The sequence below is a fragment of the Littorina saxatilis genome, linkage group LG17, assembly GCF_037325665.1.
Source record: "Littorina saxatilis isolate snail1 linkage group LG17, US_GU_Lsax_2.0, whole genome shotgun sequence".
NCBI classification, from domain to species: domain Eukaryota; kingdom Metazoa; phylum Mollusca; class Gastropoda; order Littorinimorpha; family Littorinidae; genus Littorina; species Littorina saxatilis.
The window spans coordinates 46,363,423-46,385,210 of NC_090261.1; the positions used below are offsets into that span (position 1 = coordinate 46,363,423).

Here is a 21,788-nt window from a genome sequence, read left to right on the forward strand (position 1 = left end):
ATCTGAGAGAGGAAACACTTCCTGCATCGGGGTCAGTGACCGGTCAGTGACCGACTTTAACTGAATGAAAATATGTGTGCTCTGTGTGTGCGGCCAGATCAAAGTAATACTTGCTGACCAAAAAGAAAAAGAAACAAGTCGCGCAAGGCGAAATTACTACATTTAGTCAAGCTGTGGAACTCACAGAATGAAACTGAACGTAGTCCGCCGCTAGTGCAAAAGGCAGTGAAAGTGACGAGCCTGTTTGGCGCGGTAGCGGTAATTGCGCTGGTGCTTCATAGCACGCTTTACTGCACCTCTCTTCGTTTTAACTTTCTGAGCGTGTTTTTAATCCAAACATATCATATCTATATGTTTTTGGAATCAGGAACCGACAAGGAATAAGATGAAAGTGTTTTTAAACTGATTTCGAAAATTGAATTTTGATCATAATTTTTATATCTTTAATTTTCAGAGCTTGTTTCTAATCCAAATAAAACATATTTATATGTTTTTGGAATCAGGAAATGATGAACAATAAGATGAACGTAAATTTGGATCGTTTTATAAAACAATTTGGTTTTTTTTACAATTTTCAGATTTGTAATGACCAAAGTCATGAATGAATTTTTAAGCCACCACGCTGAAATGCAATACCGAAGTCCGGCCTTCGTCGAAGATTGCTTTACAAAATTTTCAACCAATTTGATTGAAAAATGAGGGTGTGACAGTGCCGCCTCAACTTTTACAAAAAGCCGGATATGACGTCATCAAAGACATTTATCGAAAAAAAGAAAAAAACGTCCGGGGATATCATTCCCAGGATCTCTCATGTCAAATTTCATAAAGATCGGTCCAGTAGTTTATTCTGAATTGCTCTACACACACACACGCACACACACACAAACACACATACACCACGACCCTCGTCTCGATTCCCCCCTCTATGTTAAAACATTTAGTCATAACTTGACTAAATGTAAAACAAGTCGCGTAAGGCGAAAATACAATATTTAGTCAAGCTGTCGAACTCACAGAATGAAACTGAACGCAATGCAATTTTTCAGCAAGACCGTATACTCGTAGCATCGTCAGTCCACCGCTCGTGACAAAGGCAGTGAAATTGACAAGAAGAGCGGGGTAGTAGTTGCGCTGAGAAGGATAGCACGCTTTTCTGTACCTCTCTTCGTTTTAACTTTCTGAGCGTGTTTTTAATCCAAACATATCATATCTATATGTTTTTGGAATCAGGAACCCACAAGGAATAAGATGAAAGTGTTTTTAAATCGATTTCGGAAATTTGACTTTGATAATAATTTTTATATTTTTAATTTTCAGACCTTGTTTTTAATCCGAATATAACATATTTATATGTTTTTGGAATCAGAAAATGATGTAGAATAAGATGAACGTAAATTTGGATCGTTTTATAAAAAAAATAATTTTAATTACAATTTTCAGATGTTTAATGACCAAAGTCATTAATGAATTTTTAAGCCACCAAGCTGAAATGCAATACTGAAGTCCGGCCTTCGTCGAAGATTGCTTGGCCAAAATTTCAATCAATTTGATTGAAAAATGAGGGTGTGACAGTGCCGCCTCAACTTTTACAAAAAGCCGGATATGACGTCATCAAAGACATTTATCGAAAAAATGTAAAAAACGTCCGGGGATGTCATACCCAGCAACTTTCATGTCAAATTTCATAAAGATCGGTCCAGTAGTTTACTCTCAATCGCTCTACACACGCACACACACACACACACACACACCACACCCTCGTCTCGATTCCCCCCTCTACGTTAAAACATTTAGTCAAAACTTGACTAAATGTAAAAAGAAACCACCACCACACACACCCAAGTAATGGCAACCCGAATGTCCTTGAGGAAATTGCGCAAGGACCCTGAGCAATACTTTACTTGCACTTACTGGGTGACAAATAAAAACACACAAAACACACACCCAAGTAATGGCAACCCGAATGTCTTTGAGGCAATTGTGCAAGAACCCTGAGCAATACTTTACTTGCACTTACTGGGTGACAAATAAAAACACACACAAAAAAAAACACACACACCCAAGTAATGGCAACCCGAATGTCTTTGAGGAAATTGCGCAAGGACCCTGAGCAATATTTTACTTGCACTTACTGGGTGACAAAACAAAACAAGTCGCGTAAGGCGAAAATACAATATTTAGTCAAGTAGCTGTCGAACTCACAGAATGAAACTGAACGCAATGCCATTTTTCAGCAAGACCGTATACTCGTAGCATCGTCAGTCCACCGCTCATGGCAAAGGCAGTGAAATTGACAAGAAGAGCGGGGTAGTAGTTGCGCTAAGAAGGATAGCACGCTTTTCTGTACCTCTCTTTGTTTTAACTTTCTGAGCGTGTTTTTAATCCAAACATATCATATCTATATGTTTTTGGAATCAGGAACCGACAAGGAATAAGATGAAAGTGTTTTTAAATTGATTTCGACAATTTAATTTTGATAATAATTTTTATATATTTAATTTTCAGAGCTTGATTTTAATTGGAATATAACATATTTATATGTTTTTGGAATCAGAAAATGATGGAGAATAAGATAAACGTAAATTCGGATCGTTTTATAAATTTTTATTTTTTTTTACAATTTTCTGATTTTTAATGACCAAAGTCATTAATTAATTTTTAAGCCACCAAGCTGAAATGCAATACCGAAGTCCGGGCTTCGTCGAAGATTACTTAACCAAAATTTCAACCAATTTGGTTGAAAAATGAGGGCGTGACAGTGCCGCCTCAACTTTCACGAAAAGCCGGATATGACGTCATCAAAGACATTTATCAAAAAAAATGAAAAAAACGTTCGGGGATTTCATACCCAGGAACTCTCATGTCAAATTTCATAAAGATCGGTCCAGTAGTTTAGTCTGAATCGCTCTACACGCACGCACACACACACACACACACACACACACACACACACACACAGACACACGCACATACACCACGACCCTCGTTTCGATTCCCCCTCGATGTTAAAATATTTAGTCAAAACTTGACTAAATATAAAAACAAGTCGCGTAAGGCGAAAATACAACATTTAGTCAAGTAGCTGTCGAACTCACAGAATGAAACGGAACGCAATGCACTTTTTCAGCAAGACCGTATCACTCGTAGCATCGTCAGTCCACCGCTCATGGCAAAGGCAGTGAAATTGACAAGAAGAGCGGGGTAGTACTTGCGCTGAGAAGGATAGCACGCTTTTCTGTACCTCTCTTCGTTTTAACTTTCTGAGCGTGTTTTTAATCCAAACATATCATATCTATATGTTTTTGGAATCAAGAACCGACAAGGAATAAGATGAAAGTGTTTTTAAATTGATTTCGAAAATTTAATTTTGATAATAATTTTTATATTTTTAATTTTCAGAGCTTGTTTTTAATCCAAATATAACATATTTATATGTTTTTGGAATCAGCAAATGATGGAGAATAAGATGAACGTAAATTTGGATAGTTTTATAAAAAAATTTTTTTTTACAATTTTCAGATTTTTAAGGCAAAGGGAGCCACTAAAATCTAAATTTGTATTTACTTCTACCATAGGCTAATGTTATATGCTTATGAAGTGGTAAGGCATATACGATTTCAAAACGGATAACGTTTTCAGTACCGTCACTGTCCGTTACCATGGAAACGGCAATCTCCAACTGCCAAAATGGGTTGCTAGGAACACGTTTTTTAGCTTCCCCTTAAATCATAGGAATGTGATTTTTTGTATGTAGGATGTAGGAGTCCATAGTTGTGGAATGACAACAGGGATTTTTCCTAGGATGAATAGTTCTGATAAAATATTTTTTTTAGATGAATTATCATGTTTTTCAGCACAATTTTAGTAAATATGACCCGCCTGAACAGTTATTTATTAATTTAAAGAAAATTCCTGTTGTCATTCCACAGGTTGTCCTCTGATAAGCATGTCCCTTAAGTTTCATTGCATTCTGAACAGCTGGATTGAAGAAAAATAGTTTCCTAGAAAGCAGGTCATGCAAAAACGCTGAACAGAGAAACAAGGCCGAGAACATTTCAAAGCTCTTTCATTCACCCCAAATCAATGTTAACATAGTTCAGGTATTTTTCACAGACACCTGGTAACTACAGGCTTACCTAAAACTGACCAGCAGCATATGCTGCACCCCCTTGTAGTCTGATGAGCTCATCCTGTCTTTTGAGTTTAGCTGCACGCACAGTGTCGCGTCTCTTGTTTAGCTGATCTTTCTTGAACCTGAGGCTGCCAAGAACCCTTTTACACTCCTAGCCTTGTTTAGTCTTTTCATGTTACAGCCTGTTGTAAAGCCGTAGAACTGTGCAGTGTTGAGAGCAGCCGCTGGTTCAAAATTGAATTCCCTAGCCCCTGTGACGACTGCAAACCGTACGCGATTTTTGCATGCAAATTTGTCCTTGGGGCAGCGAACCCAAACGCTGCTGTGGAGACACTCATTAGAGTTTTGGGTTTTGCCTGACACACATCTCTGAAGCAGTTGATCTTTCGTCAGTCTCTGGTAAACTGGTTCTAGAGGAGGATTCAGCTTCTTGAAGTTGAGAGGTGTATGGACGAGTTTTGGGTGTGGTCCTGGGGGCTGGTAGAAGGACCATGACGCGGCACCATGGGGGCACAAGTCATGCTGTGGCTTGTCATCTGTTGAGAAGCCGTGACGCAGAGATGCCATCACTGCCCGTTTCATGTCTGCAACTGTCTTACCCCCCCCCCCCCCCCCCTAATTGCCCGATTATAATATATCGTCAACTTCCTGATTGTATTCAGAGTTAGCTGATCATACCCTCGCCCTCCCAAAGTGATTCCTTTTTTGCGGCAGTCTGTCACAAGGTTGCGAAGCGCTGTTACAAGACGCTTGGAAACGTGATTGATGTACTCTTCTTTTTCGATGGTTACTTGATCTCCATAAGGCTTTATTTTGGAAAGTTCCTGGAAGGTTTTTGTGTCACCGTCTGACAGGATAACTGTGTATCGCAGATTGTGCTGCGACACTGACCTGCCCCACAGAACCCGAGCCGCCTCGAATTCCATGATGCCACTGGAACCTAAAAATAAAACCACCGTTTCAGTCAAAGTCAGCCACTGAATAGCAAACACACAAACACACACAAACACACACACACACAAAAGGCAATCAGCCACATATCTACCAACATAGACGCTATTATTGCTTTTGTTCAGTACATGTATTACTATGCATGGATTAGTACCCAAACACACACACACACATGCATGCACACATACATACATGCACACACACACACACACACACACACACACACACACACACACACACACAAAAACACACACAAGGCAATCAGCCACAGATCTACCAACATAGACGCTATCATTGTTTTTGTTCAGTACATGTATTACTATGCATGAATTAGTACCCAAACACACACAAATACACAAACACGCACAGACACACACACACACACACACACACACACACACACACACACACACACACACGTACACTTCACATAGACGGCGCACACAAAACACTGACACACATTTTCACAAACACTTACAGATCTATGTAAAATTCAAACACAACACACTATCATCCCATTTCAACAAACGTCTTCACAAACGCACCATACACACATACTGTTTAGATCTACGCACTCACCTGCAAAATTCTTGTCACAGATGTCCAGTTGTTTTACCAGCCAGGCAGCATACTCCAGGGGTTTCTCCTGGAGAAGTTTGTTTCCAGTTGTCTGGCAAACGTATGACAGTAGTTGCACATAACATGAGCGTCAAAGCAAATTCCAGTCAGCACGTCTAGACTACAGCACACCCTATTCCAATGTGGGACGAGTGCCCCCTGGTCAGCCATGATCCGTCGTAGCTTACACTGATATCAAGAACACCATCATCAGACAGTGTCATTCCATTGTGCGTTGCGTGTATCTGTCTGACCTGACGGACAGCCTCACTGAATACTTTCTCCTCCAGTAGATCTACATCAAGTCGTTGATAGAGTTTATCAGCTTTCTTCTGGAAGGTTTTGTGATCCATGCCTACCAAATCTAAACTTTCACAAAATTTGTTAAATTGTTGAGCACCTAGCCCACATATCAAGGAGTCTGGACGAATAAACGGCTTGCCTGATGAGACCATAATCCGTTTGACCGCTTTCTTTGGAGGCAAGGTATCCAGCGGAACAACTTCCTCACATGCGCGTACACTGCAAGGCCGTGTCTCTGTTTTGAGTCTGGGCATGGTGACAGCGTTGGCTGTTTACATTGCGGACAACAAAGTTCGTTTACAAGTCAATACCATCAAAGGTTTCCAAATCAACAAGACATCTCCTTGTTTGGGAAGCCTCTGGACCTGTCGCTTTTGACCAGTGGCTGCTGTGTAGGCCTATGTGTTCGTCTTGAATTGTTTTCGCGTCAAACCGCCAAGAACACACTCTCAGTCCTGACGCAGAATTTGATCTGCATGCCACAGCGGCCGATCCAGATTTTGTGCGCTTGGTCACCGATTGTGTTTTAGTTGTTCTTTTGTCTCTGCAACTCTTCAGTTGTTGTCTTCTCGTACACTTGCCTTTATGATGTGTTTTTCGGAGCGTTGATCTTTTCACACGTGCCATTTTTCTAAGCAAACTCAGTCGAAAACTAAACGCGGTGAGCAGACGACTTTTAGAACGCGAAAAGCCACGCGAGCCTATCTGACCAATCGTGGCCAGGTATTTACGTCATACCCCCGTATATGGAAAGTGTCTGTGGTTTGCTTGTTTGAAAAATAGGGGGGTTTCCCCAGGAGAATCCATATTTAACCGAAAATAACCGCCGAATGACACAGGGGAGAGAACTGCTGTTCAAACGGTATACGACGTTCCCGCGTTGGGCGAGCAGAAATGTCTGTTGTCAAGGGTTGAAAATCGGAATTTTTATCGGAAGAGTGAATGAAAAGACAGAAAAATTCGCCGGGTTGGTGCAATGAAATATGTTTTTAGAGACTTTGATGAATTTGTATAGTGTAATCATATGCATTTCATGAAAGTAGACAGATTGAAAGGTGCAAAACTGCTAACAACTCAAAATGGCTGTTTAAGTCCCATCACTCTAAATTTCAGTGGCGCACTTCGCCTTAATGACAAAACTCACTCATTAGTTTTTAAGCCACCAAGCTGAAATGCAATACCAAACCCCGGGCTTCGTCGAAGATTGCTTTGCCAAAATTTCAATCAATTTGATTGAAAAATGAGGGTGTGACAGTGCCGCCTCAACTTTCACGAAAAGCCGGATATGACGTCATCAAAGACATTTATCAAAAAAATGAAAAAAACGTCTGGGGATATCATACCCAGGAACTCTCATGTCAAATTTCATAAAGATCGGTCCAGTAGTTTGGTCTGAATTGCTCTACACGCACGCACACACACACACACACATACACCACGACCCTCGTCTCGATTCCCCCCTCTATGTTAAAACATTTAGTCATAACTTGATTAAATGTAAAAAGTATTCGAATCTTTTTAATCTGTTTATCCTACATTCTGTACTTGCGTGCCTTCTACCTCAAGCATGTGTCATTGAGGTAGGAGTGTAAAAATTAAAGACTTATTTTCTTAAACCTCTCTTCCAAAGTAAAATCTCTGACGTCAACAGCGAAATGGAGCGCAAACAAGACGCCACAACAGAAGTTTTAGCGTCACGAGTCTTGCAGAAGAAACAACAAAGTGTTTAGAGAATGAAGTTTCTCTCGGCGACTTTATCATCATGAGCAGTGAAAAACTTCTTCTGAGGATACTGCTAAGCTGTAGTTTGACCCGAACTCATTTGCATGATATAAACACGTGTGAAGATACGGTTTAGTTATCACATGGAATAAAAAAAATTGTTATTCTGTTCCGTTGAAAACCAAATCTTGGAAATTAATTTAAATAAAAGCCTTTTTTCCATTCCTGAGGCCTCCTCTTTTTTATATTTAGTCAAGTTTTGACTAAATATTTTAACATCGAGGGGGAATCGAAACGAGGGTCGTGGTGTATGTGCGTGTGTGTGTGTGTGTGTGTGTGTGTGTGTGTGTGTAGAGCGATTCAGACTAAACTACTGGACCGATCTTTATGAAATTTGACATGAGAGTTCCTGGGTATGAAATCCCCGAACGTTTTTTTCATTTTTTTGATAAATGTCTTTGATGACGTCATATCCGGCTTTTCGTGAAAGTTGAGGCGGCACTGTCACGCCCTCATTTTTCAACCAAATTGGTTGAAATTTTGGTCAAGTAATCTTCGACGAAGCCCGGACTTCGGTATTGCATTTCAGCTTGGTGGCTTAAAAATTAATTAATGACTTTGGTCATTAAAAATCTGAAAATTGTAAAAAAAATAAAAAAATTATAAAACGATCCAAATTTACGTTTATCTTATTCTCCATCATTTGCTGATTCCACAAACATATAAATATGTTATATTCGGATTAAAAACAAGCTCTGAAAATTAAATATATAAAAATTATTATCAATTTTTTTTTTCGAAATCAATTTAAAAACACTTTCTTCTTATTCCTTGTTGGTTCCTGATTCCAAAAACATATAGATATGATATGTTTGGATTAAAAACACGCTCAGAAAGTTAAAACGAAGAGAGGTACAGAAAAGCGTGCTATCCTTCTCAGCGCAACGAATACCCCGCTCTTCTTGTCAATTCCACGGGCACTGCCTTTGCCACGGGCGGTGGAGTGACGATGCTACGAGTATACGGTCTTGCTGCGTTGCGTTGCGTTCAGTTTCATTCTGTGAGTTCGACAGCTACTTGACTAAATATTGTATTTTCGCCTTACGCGACTTGTCTTGTCCTTCTTGGCGCTACACTTAGTTCCTCAATGCCCCATAATCTGAAGGACCGGACAGCTCAGAAGATTTTATTGATTTTAAAAGAAATGCAGGAATACTACGTTAGAAATAGCGATTCATCTGGTTTCCGTGGAACTAATTACGTAATTATGGAAAATCTTCCTTTACTGAGATGCAGCTGGGACAAAAAAAAATTAAAACAAGTCGCGAAAGGCGAAATTACAACATTTAGTCAAGCTGTCGAACCAACAGAATGAAACTGAACTCACTGCATTTTTACAGCAAGAGCGTATACTCGTAGCATCGTCAGTCCACCGCTCGATGCAATGGCAGTGAAATTGACAAGAAGAGCGGGGTAGTAGTTGCGCTGAGAAGGATAGCACGCTTTTCTTTATCTCTATTCTTTTTAACTTTCTGAGCGTGTTTTTAATCCAAACATATCACATCTATATGTTTTTGGAATCAGGAACCATTAAAAACACGCTCAGAAAGTTAAAACGAAGAGAGGTACAGTAAAGCGTGCTATGCAGCACAGCGCAACCGCTACCGCGCTAAACAGGCTCGTCACTTTCACTGCCTTTTGCACTAGCGGCGGACTACGGTCATTGTGAAAAAATGCAGTGCGTTCAGTTTCATTCTGTGAGTTCCACAGCTTGACTAAATGTGATGTAGTAATTTCGCCTAACGCGACTTGTTCAGATTGTCTTTGCATAACCTCTGTAAATGTACCCCCATTTTACGACTCTTCTTTTTAAGACTTGAATTTTTCAGATTTGTTGGAGGCCTTAAAAGGCGGGTTCCACTGTAGGCCCAATTGAGAGCAACACAAATCTAGCTTACCAAAGGCCAGCTTGTAACGCTGCACGAAGAACTCGCACAGTGCTAGTGGTTCCTTATTCTCGTCGTCTTCAGTTTCGCCGTCGCAGGGCGCATCCTTGCTTTCAACGGGTGGCACACTCGAAGGAGTAGCGGCCCCTTCTTTGCGTAATACGCCCCCGTTCTGTGATGACATGGAGATGACGTCATGCTGTTTGTTCACGTAGTCGTGGTTGTCTATGCCAAGCGGGATGATGCCGTTGTTGTGGGTTGTGTGTGCCGAGGCCGTGAAGAGGCTTGTGGAGGTCGGCGCTTGTTCGAGAGCGTCTACCTGATGGAGATGAGACAAACACTGTGTTGTGAGCCTGGTTTCTAGTCTCACAAGCTACGGCGGGGGATGGGGTGGGGTGGGGTGGGGGGGATGGGGGAGGAAGGAAGGGGGAGGAAGGAGGGTGGGGGTGACGGGTCATATGATTGGCCCTTTTGGTTTCAGATTTCAGATTTTCAGGTTTTTAGTTCAATCTCGGGTCCCATGGGGGCACGCAGAAAACAGTTACTGTTTACATAACACACAAAATATCAAGATCACACTATAATTTAACTTCTTGACAAACAACAAAAAGACAATTGATAATTAAATCCCGGACAAGAAGAAGAAAACGAAAAAAATGCAATACCCCTGCATCTTTAAATACTACTGGTCAGTATTTAAAAAAAAAGAAACAACAAAAACACACACACTTCAACAATACTTTTTTCCTTGTAATTGTCGTCTTCGTCATCGTCGTCGTCGTCGTCATCATCATCATCATCATCATCATCACCAACATCATCATCATCATCATCATCATCATCAAAGTCGTCTCAGCAACATCTTCGTAGTCGTCATCGTTAGTGCCCTCAGCATCAAAGCCATTGAAACTGCTAGCAACATAGCTGATTTCCTTGTCCACGGTTTCGCATTGCCATAATGGTTAAAGGGACCTTAAAGGCGAACATCGGCAGGAATTTTTCTCCTGGAGACACCTCCACTTGCCCCCTGCGTTATCAGAGACTCGGACAGATGATACCTAAACAATCCGCAGTGGCCTACCGAAAACTGGGCCATGGCAGCTAATTGAATTAGAATGGTGCGTCTTGACACTGGCTTTCCCCCTTTCTTTTTATATTTAGTCAAGTTTTGACTAAATATTTTAACATCGAGGGGGAATCGAAACGAGGGTCGTGGTGTATGTGCGTGCGTGCGTGTGTGCGTGCGTGTGTGTGTGTGTGTGTGTGTAGAGCGATTCAGACTAAACTACTGGACCGATCTTTATGAAATTTGACTTGAGAGTTCCTGGGTATGAAATCCCCGAACGTTTTTTTCATTTTTTTGATAAATGTCTTTGATGACGTCATATCCGGCTTTTCGTGAAAGTTGAGGCGGCACTGTCACGCCCTCATTTTTCAACCAAATTGGTTCAAATTTTGGTCAAGTAATCTTCGACGAAGCCCGGGGTTCGGTATTGCATTTCAGCTTGGTGGCTTAAAAATTAATTAATGACTTTGGTCATTAAAAATCTGAAAATTGTAAAAAAAAAATAAAAATTTATAAAACGATCCAAATTTACGTTTATCTTATTCTCCATCATTTGCTGATTCCAAAAACATATAAATATGTTATATTCGGATTAAAAACAAGCTCTGAAAATTAAATATATACAAATTATTATCAAAATTAAATTGTCGAAATCAATTTAAAAACACTTTCATCTTATTCCTTGTCGGTTCCTGATTCCAAAAACATATAGATATGATATGTTTGGATTAAAAACACGCTCAGAAAGTTAAAACAAAGAGAGGTACAGAAAAGCGTGCTATCCTTCTTAGCGCAACTACTACCCCGCTCTTCTTGTCAATTTCACTGCCTTTGCCATGAGCGGTGGACTGACGATGCTACGAGTATACGGTCTTGCTGAAAAATGGCAGCTACTTGACTAAATATTGTATTTTCGCCTTACGCGACTTGTTACTTTTTGTCCGAGCAAAGTGCTGCTTACTTGAAAATGTGGAGGCACTTCCTGTATGTTTCTGTAAAATGTTGACGATGCAGGGACGTAGCACACCTAATAAAAGTGGTAGGGCGGAAAAAAATGGAAGACAAAATGCTGAGACAGCTAAGGAAATATGGGGCTTACACTACCGCCCCCCCCCCTTCCCGTCCCCTTGTAATGGTCTAAAAAAGAAAGAAAACATGATGCGATTTCGTGCCTTCTGAGCTCAGTTCCATCTAATCATCTTTCCATCCTCCACCAAACAACGGGCTGGTGAATGTATCAGTGATTATCAATCGACTTACATTTATATCTAAATTCCGATACGTTGAATGTGATGAGCACTTACTTCAAATGACTTTCGTCTTCATTATTGTCTAGTGTGTTAAAAAGAAGCAATTTTCACTAAATTGGCGCCAATACTTTTATGGCCTGACAGAACTCGTCACGTGTGACGTTCTCGTCAAAATAAGACGTCATCCTATTCCAGCAGTTGACCAAGACTAACACACACAAAAAAAACCCCAAAAAACCGACCTTATGCCATCGCGTGAATACTACGTGGGGTGTTCTGTTGGTAGATCTCTCTCTCTCTCTCTCTCTCTCTCTCTCTCTCTCTCTCTCTCTCTCTCTCTCTCTCTCTCTCTCTCTCTCTCTCTCTCCCTCTCTCTGTGTCTCTTCTCTCTCTCTGTCTCTTCTCTCTCTATCTCTCTCTATCTCACTCTCTCTCTCCCTCTCTCTCTCTCTGTCTCTCTCTCTCTCTCTCTCTTTTTTTTTTTTTTTACGGAAAAAGTGGTCGGGCGGTCGCCCAACATGCCCTACCGGGTGCTACGTCCCTGCGATGTTCATGGTTACTGTACTTATATGGACTTAGTTCGTTCCTTACGACACATTTTTCCCAATGCTAAACTGAGACGGTTATTAGTTATACATAAATAAATGACAAGAATGTTTCTTTTCACAAAATAAGACACAACATCAAAAATGAATACAGATTTGATCTGCAAGGAGGAAATATCAAACCAACCCACACCCTAAACAGCCCCTAAAGCAGCTCATGACAAACTTTTCGTACACACTTTACAAAATAATACTCTAATTTCTAACCAGTTGCATTACACGCTGCCAACAGAGAGAGAATAAGTCGCGTAAGGCGAAAATACAACATTTAGTCAAGCTCAGTCGAACTTACAGAATGAAACTGAACGCAAAGCATTTTTTCCGCAAGACCGTACACTCGTAGCATCGTCTGTCCACCGCTCGTGGCAAAAGCAGTGAATTTAACAATACAGAAAAGCGCGTTAGCGGTTGCGCTGAGGAGGATAGCCCGCTTTTCTATATCTCTATTCTTTTTAACTCTCAGAACGTGTTTTTGATCCAAACATATCATATCTATATGTTTTTGGATTCAGGAACGGACAAGGAATAAGATGAAATTGTTTTTAAATCGATTTCAAAAATTTGATTTTAATCATAATTTTTATATTTTTAATTTTCAGAGCTTGTTTTTAATCCAAATATAACATGATTATATGTTTTTGGAATCAGGAAATGATGAAGAATACGATAAACGTATTTTTAGATCGTTTTATAAAAAAAATATTTTAATTACAATTTTCAGATTTTTAATGACTAAAGTCATTAACTACATTTTAAGCCTCCAAACTGAAATGCAATACCAAAGTCCGGCCTTCGTCGAAGATTGCTTTGCCAAAATTTCAATCAATTTAATTGAAAAATGAGGGTGTGACAGTGCCGCCTCAACTTTTACAAAATGCCGGATATGACGTCATCAAAGGTATTTATCGAAAAAAAGAAAAAAGTCTGGGGATATCATATCCAGGAACTCTCGTGAAAAATGTCATACAGATAGACTAACATAAAGGCAGACAGACAGACACACGGACACACCAACCGATATACAGATGGACAGACAGACAGATGGATACACACACACGTCCTCCTCACACTCACGCACGTTCACGCACGTACACACACACACACACGCACACGCACACACACACACAAGTACAGTGATACACACGCACACACACACGCACACACACACACACACACACTGATATAATATATATACACACACACGCACACACACACACACACACACACGAACACGCATACACACACTCACACACACACACACACACACACACACACACACACACACCAAGTGTAGCATGATAGGAAAATGTCCTCCAACAAACATTTGGCAGCATGACCTTTCGCTCCAGGAGCGACATGCCCCGGAGCAAAATGTCCTGCTCTCTTTCGAGGAACAATTTATTTCATTAAAATATATATTTAAAAAAAACTGTCCGAAGGAAAATACGCATGTGCGACATTTCGTTCACGTCAAGAAGAAAAGAAAAGATCCTGGGCGCTTCATGCAAAGCTGACTAATTATCGATTTTGGTTGTTGTGTTTGAATGTACTATGTATTGAATGAACTCAAACCAAGATATATTCCTGTGTAATGCACGTGGTTGAAATAAAATCGTATGTCTTATGTTTTATTACAAAGTTTGATATAATTAATTTGAATAAAAACAACACAAAAAGCTGTCACGTGTTTTTTTTAATTATTGCTAGGCATAATTATAATGGAGTCGTTGTTTTGTATTCAAATAGACGGGTGCTCAAAAAATATTAAAGTCTCGTTAAATACGTGGTTGTTTACGCAATAGTTCACTCGGGAAGGACTAAGATAGATGTACTTTTCAATCGAGTTATAACTGAGAATCAAAAACCAAAAAAATTGTTTGAACATTTAATTTAGGACGAAACAAAATATTCACAAGAACGTCGACTTATCGTCCTTTGCATCGTCCATTTTGGGAGCAAACACTTTTTCTGAATAAGCCTCCAGAGGTGAACATTTGACACCAGTTCTGTACTGTACGTGACCAAAGATCTCTTTAAAAAAAAAGAAGGTTTTTCATTGTTTATCTAGATTATTTTGGTTTTTAGATTCTAAGATAAGTCACAGCATCAGTTATCATCGATTTTTGGCTGTTGTGTGTCTTGTTTGTCACCTTTAAAGGCACATAGGCCGAAGTTTTTGTGATTTTTTCGTTTTGTCCTAAATTAAACATTCCAATACTGAATGTAACCCACAGAGTGATGTAACCCTATGTTTTCCCCCTCGGAACGTTAGCAGTCTGTCTGTTTTGGATTTAAATATTCTGTTTGAAGGTTGAAAACGGCAGGAAATCGTTATACATCATGTGTGTGTGTAATTGTAAGGAATCCACAAAATACGTTTTTACATTTAGTCAAGTTTTGACTAAATGTTTTAACATAGAGGGGGGAATCGAGACGAGGGTCGTGGTGTATGTGTGTGTGTGTGTGTGTGTGTGTGTGTGTGTGTGTGTGTGTGTGTGTGTGTCTGTGCGCGTGTATGTGTAGAGCGATTCAGACTAAACTACTGGACCGATCTTTATGAAATTTTACATGAGAGTTCCTGGGTATGATATCCCCAGATATGTCTTTGATGACGTCATATCCGGCTTTTTGTAAAAGTTGAGGCGGCACTGTCACACCTTCATTTTTCAATCAAATTGATTGAAATTTTGGCCACGCAATCTTCGACGAAGGCCGGACTTCGGTATTGCATTTCAGCATGTAGGCTTAAAAATTAATTAATGACTTTGGTCATTAAAAATCTGAAAATTGTAAATAAAATTATTTATTTATCAAATTCAAACGATCCAAAATTACTTTTATTTTATTCTTCATCGTGATCTGATTCCAAAAACATATAAATATGTTATATTCGGATTAAAAACAAGCTCTGAAAATTAAAAATATAAAAATTATGATTAAAATTAAATTTCCGAAATCGTTTTAAAAACAATTTCATCTTATTCCTTGTCGGTTCCTGATTCCAAAATCATATAGATATGATATGTTTGGATTAAAAACACGCTTAGAAAGAAAAACGAAGAGAGGTACAGTAAAGCGTGCTATGCAGCACAGCGCAACCGCTACCGCGCTAAACAGGCTCGTCACTTTCACTGCCTTTTGCACTAGCGGCGGACTACGGTCATTGTGAAAAAATGCAGTGCGTTCAGTTTCATTCTGTGAGTTCCACAGCTTGACTAAATGTAGTAATGTCGCCTTACGCGACTTGTTGGCTCACGTAAGTGTAGCCTATGCGATGATAAACTTTGTCTGTCTGTGCGTGTGTGTGTGTGTGTGTGTGTGTGTGTGTGTGATAGAAACTTTAACATTTCCGAGTCTATGGATTACGTCAGTCTCGGTCAAAAGTGTTTGACGTGTGTGATAGAAACTATTTGAAGACGTCACATTATGACGTAAGAGGGTTAGACGTCACGCAAAGGAATTACTGAAAGTCTCGGTCATTGTTATTGTGAGCGGGCCGAGACTACTTGGCAGATCCAGGGTCTCGCTTTCTTGCACAGTTTCACCTATGCTGTCTGTCTGTCTGTCTGTCTGTGTCTGTGTGTGTGTGTGTGTGTGTGTGTGTGTGTGTGTGTGTGTGTGTGTGTGTGTGTGTGTGTGTGTGTGTGTGTGTGTGTGTGTGTGTGTGTGTGTGTGTGTGTGTGTGTGTGTGTGTGTGTGTGTGTGACGGAGTGATTGAGTTTGTGTTACTGTTTGTCGATTTCTTACGTGAGCCTTGAAGGCTTCGCCTCTTGTTTTCTAATGTACTTGTATTGATTAAGCAAACATTCTTGCTGCAGGCCTGCAGAAAATAAACACATGATGCCGCGCGCCAGTCACGAACTACTTCCCTTTGTTAAATAAATCTCTCTCTGCGCCTATGTCTGTGTTTGTGTCTGTCTCTGTCTGTCTGTCTCTGTCTGTCTGTCTGTCTCTCTCTACCTTCTCTTTCTAATTCCTCTCTCTCTCTCTTTCTCTCTTTCTCTCTCTCTGTCTCTCTCTCTCTCTCTTTCATTGTCATTATTCTCTCTCTCTCTCTCTCTCTCTCTCTCTCTCTCTCTCTCTCTCTCTCTCTCTCTCTCAGTCTCTCCCCTCTCTCTCTGTCTGTCTCTCTCTGCCTCTGTCTCTCCCTCTCTCTGTCTGTCTCTCTGTGTCTCTGTCTGTCTGTCTGTCTCTCTCTCTCTCTCTCTCTCTCTGTCTCTCTCTCTCTCCCTCTCTCTCCCTCTCTCTCCCTCAAGGACTGATTGTAAGAAAAGGCGTAGCCTTAAATCTTAATCCTTGTTTAATAAAGATCAATTCAATTCAATTCTCTCTCTCTCTCTTCAGAGTTTTGGCGACAGAAAATCTGGCGTTCCTTTGAAAAAAAGTAAACAAGAAGGGTTTACCTTGCGTGGCAACATGCACACAGCCCCGCTATTTTTCTTCCACTCGCCGGGCTTAGGGGTAAAGTTAATTAGGTTAGGACAGTATTCTTGCTGCATATTCACAAGTATTAACACATCTAAAAGAAACAAGAAGGGCAAAGCCCATACGACTCACATGCTTGACCTTGACCTTTACATGACCTTGACCTTCAGGGTCAAGGTCAAATAACTAAACCTAGCAATGACATCATACACTAAGAACTGCTTTACACATTTTTCCTACCAAAATACATGTGACCTTGACCCAAGGTCAATGTCATCCAAGGTCATGCAACACAAAGCTGTTAATTCAAGACATAGGAAGTACAATGGTGCTTATTGGCTCTTTCTACCATGAGATATGGTCACTTTTAGTGGTTCACTACCTTATTTTGGTCACATTTCATAAGGGTCAAAGTGACTTGACCTTGATCATATGTGACCAAATGTGTCTCATGATGAAAGCATAGCATGTGCCCCACATAATTTTTAAGTTTGAAACAGTTATCTTCCATAGTTCAGGGTCAAGGTCACTTCAAAATATGTATACAATCCAACTTTGAAGAGCTCCTGTGACCTTGACCTTGAAGCAAGGTAAACCAAACTGGTATCAAAAGATGGGGCTTACTTTGCCCTATATATCATATATAGGTGAGGTATTGAATCTCAAAAACTTAAGAGAAAATGTGAAAAATGTGAAAAATAGCTGTTTTTTAGACCTGCGACCTTGACCTTGAAGCAAGGCCAAGATGCTATGTATGTTTTTTGGGGCCTTGTCATCATACACCATCTTGCCAAATTTGGTACTGATAGACTGAATAGTGTCCAAGAAATATCCAACGTTAAAGTTTTCCGGACGGACGTCCGGACGGGGGGGACGGACGGACGGACGACTCGGGTGAGTACACAAACTCACTTTTGCTTCGCATGTGAGTCAATAAAAATGAGAAAAAAATAAATCCGCAGTGAGGCCCATACACAGACAGACAGAAACACAGTGTTCGACACATGTTGCATTCATAATAATAATAATAATATAATAATAATAATTGTCAGTAAGTACTGGTGTCACATGACTGATGTGAACCAGTTGATTGGCTAATGGCGATGCGCTAAATCTGTTAGCGCACTCTTGGAGTGCCCTAACTTTTTCACAGAGCGTATTCTTACACCCTTTGCCAAAGCGAGACTGTACTCTCATCCTCAGAATTAATTAATGACATGTAGCTTATATTCTCCACAATACCAATGATTATGACCATAAATTTCCTGCTTTTTAATTAAAAGCAGAAGTGGGTTTTTTCTGACAGATTGCATGCGCCTGTGCCGCCTACAGTTGCCACTAATCTAAAAATAGAACCTGCTGTGTCTAATTTTTCAGTTTCGACTTGCGAAGATTCCTCTCATAATTATGCCATGTTAGTGGCATGTAGCTTATTATCCACATTACCAAATGATGAGTTAGTATACAAATCCCAGCAGCTAACAGAAAACACAAGTGTTATTTCGATAACGTAGACTAGCAGCTAGATCAGCACCGGCCGGCGTAGCAGACTACACTGATACGACTGCATCTGTTCAGTAAATGAATGGTTTCCGAATTATTATTTCAAGGCAAGAAGAATCGGAATCGAAAACGTGTAGGGTTTAGAACGTTCTTACCATATATAAGACCAGCCTGCCTCGTGCTTGCAGACTCAGTGCAACGAGACGAGCAATTTTTGTTTTTGAAATGAGACTCAGTGCAGTGCGTAGCACTAGCAGACGACATAAATCCCGTTCAGCAAATTAACATGTTGGGCAAATGTGAACGATAAAACGATGGGTATATAATACGTGTAGGGTTCAGAGCATTCTTACCGTTCATATTTAGTACCAGACTCCCCGATGTGTGAAGATACCACACGAGAATCATTTATTTTGAAAATTAATGTGCTTTCCGTCGACCTTGGCAAGGGGCAAAACTCTGCACAGTCAAGTCTGTCGAAGCTCGATGAAGGTTTCGAATCGCAAATAATTAAGAGCATAGTCCTTTCTCCGAGTTAAAATGAGGTCTCTATGAAAGATCATCACTTTTTAGCTTAACGCTACACTGGAATTTACCAACAGAAATTAAAACAAGAGGTTGCGTGTGACGAACGCAAGACACACTTCAGACAGCCCACATAAAAGTAGATCCTACTGTATACGACCTGACCACACAGTTACGCCTATCCAAATGCGCGCAGCAAAGTGTGCGTTTTGAATCTTCTTTTTTCTCTGGCGGTACTGACAATATCGTTATTGAAACAATCCCAGTGCACTAAGGGATTTATAGAGCAAATCTCGAAAATAATTATTGAACTCAGCGCTATGCGCTTCGTTCAATAATGAATTTTCTCGATTTGCTCTATAAATCCCTTAGTGCACTGGGATGTCTCAATAACTTAAATAATAATAATAATAATAATAATAATAATAATAATAATAATAATAATAATAATAATAATAATATTAATAATAATAATTGTCAGTAAGTACTGGTGTCACATGACTGATGAAAAACAGTTGATTGGCTAATGGCAATGCGCTTAAAACTGTTTGCGCTAACTTTTCCATAGAGTGTATTCTTCTGCCCCTTTCTTTTGATTTGAGAAGATTCTTCTCATCCTCCGTGTTAGTGACATGTAGCTTATCTTCTCCACATTACCAAATGATGCTTGACCCTAAATGCGCTTCGTTCAATAATTCATTTTCTCGATTTGCTCTATAAATCTCTTGGCGCACTGTGATGTCTCAATAACTTAAATAATAATAATAGTATTAATAATAATGATAATAATAATAATGATAATGAGAGCTTATATAGCGCGAACCACGAAGACTCGTGCTCTCCGCGCTTTACAAATCAACAATGAATAAAACACACTAGTTTTACCTTGAATGCATATAAACAATAACATAAGAACCTATAGAACACCACACTTACGACAGCACAACATGAACTTTGTAACAATATCGTCTAGGCATATTCTAACACAATAATCAATAAATTTACTATGGAAATTAATCTCTTATTCACAAATCCTTACTTTAGAATAATAGAACAAGAGACTTAGCCTTCAACATTTCTTAACAGTAATTAATGTCATCCAGATAAAGTAGTCAATGAGTGCACAATATATCCCGTCTTTTGCCAAACGAAAGGCGGATTTTGCAATAAATTGCGACAGTAACAAATTAAAACTAATTGCAACAAACCATGCTGATTGATACAGCGTTGTGTCCAACCTCGAGACAGAAAAACAATAAACAGACAAAGACTCAGAGGGAAAGACAAACAGACATACGGACACACTCACACACACCTCGATGCACGCACGCACCCACATGCACGCATGCACGAACGTGTGAAACGCTCATTCACAGAGGCTGAACGAATAAATAAAGAAACAAACAAAAATCAACAAAAAAAACCCACAGAAACAAAGAAATAAATCAAGAAAAACATTAAGAAATAAGCTTCCGTCAAGCCCAGTCACAAGTTACTATGCACAAAAAAACAAAACTGATTTTACGACATGTATCCAAAAACAAAATTAAAAAAACCGAAATACCTGAGAATCACTCGCTCGCATCATCAAAGAGTGACACAGCAGCCGCAGATCTGTTCAGCTTCTTCGAGTGTACACGGTTGTGTGTTCAGTTCAGATACAGCTTTAAATATAATTATGCATCTTACTGTTTCCAGGGAGCTGAACAAGTAGACTAAAGACACTTCCCTGTTACACAGTGCATGCGCGCTTTTCTTTCGTATCACTGAAATGCATTTTCCTTCTATTTCTTTTTGTGTGGATTTTGTGTACACTGAAAAAAAGTACTGTTCAGTTTCTCTTGATCTTTTCTTTGGTCCTTATTGCCGATCCAAAGTCCAAAGTACATACAAATGTGTGACTGATTGCATCAAGCCATGAATCAATGATTTTCAAAACACTGCCGCGTGCCTTTTTTATTTGGCTACCCGGAACAAGCTGACCTGTACCGTAAACTACCATGTATACGCCCACCCCCCTTATGCACCAATTTTGCCCAAGTGTTGGGGGTGGGCGTTTACTAGATACTATACCCTTTGCAGGAGCGGTTCCTTTGCTAGAATAACGATATTTTGGTCACTTGGCAGGGAAGTGTTCAAAGAGGGCCCCAAAAGGGGGGTATCATCACGATCACGGGAAGGGAAATTTTAGCTTTCACGATCACAGTTACCTTGATTTTTGTTTTCACGATCACGAACACCAGTGGCAAGTCACGGTCACGGTAAAAGTTGCAGGTACAGAAAGCACGTGTCAAAGTAAACACAACCACACAGTAATTCGCTCCTCTGGATCTATTGTTTATTCAACACAAAGTGACAACTGTTGCACTTTTGTATTATTTTTTTTTTAATTCTCTTTCATACACACATAGAAATACATATCATGATTTGTAATCAGTAACAAGAATGTTGTTTTCATTGTTTTTTCTCTCGCTCTCTCTCTCTCTCATACAGACACTCACAGGAATATACACTCCAGGGGCGGAGCAGTTAAGCCAGAGAGGGGGGGGGAGGGGTTACAACCTGGGGTCCAGGGCAAGGCCCTGTTGGGGGGTCTGGGGGGCTAGAAGCTGAAGAGATTTAGCTATTTTATGAACAATTTATGGCTTATCCTTGATTTTAAACATGATCAACTGGCGTCAGCAGCCACTCATTATTTCTTTTAAAGTTAGTATTATTTTTTATTTTTTTTGACAGCCGGGG

At 39.9% G+C, this 21,788-nt stretch overlaps 1 protein-coding gene across 1 annotated transcript in view; it reads right to left on the minus strand.

Moving 5' to 3' along the window:
• LOC138953300 (protein dispatched homolog 1-like) overlaps positions 1 to 10,768 on the minus strand; it is a 32,564-nt gene extending 21,796 nt beyond the window's left edge. Inside the window, exons 1-2 of the mRNA XM_070325100.1 lie at positions 10,754 to 10,768; positions 9,685 to 9,991 (exon numbers count right to left, since the gene is read on the minus strand). Coding sequence (XP_070181201.1) covers positions 9,685 to 9,991; positions 10,754 to 10,768 — 322 coding nt within the window. The remainder of the gene's footprint in view (positions 1 to 9,684; positions 9,992 to 10,753) is intronic.
• Between the last annotated feature and the right edge of the window lie 11,020 nt (positions 10,769 to 21,788).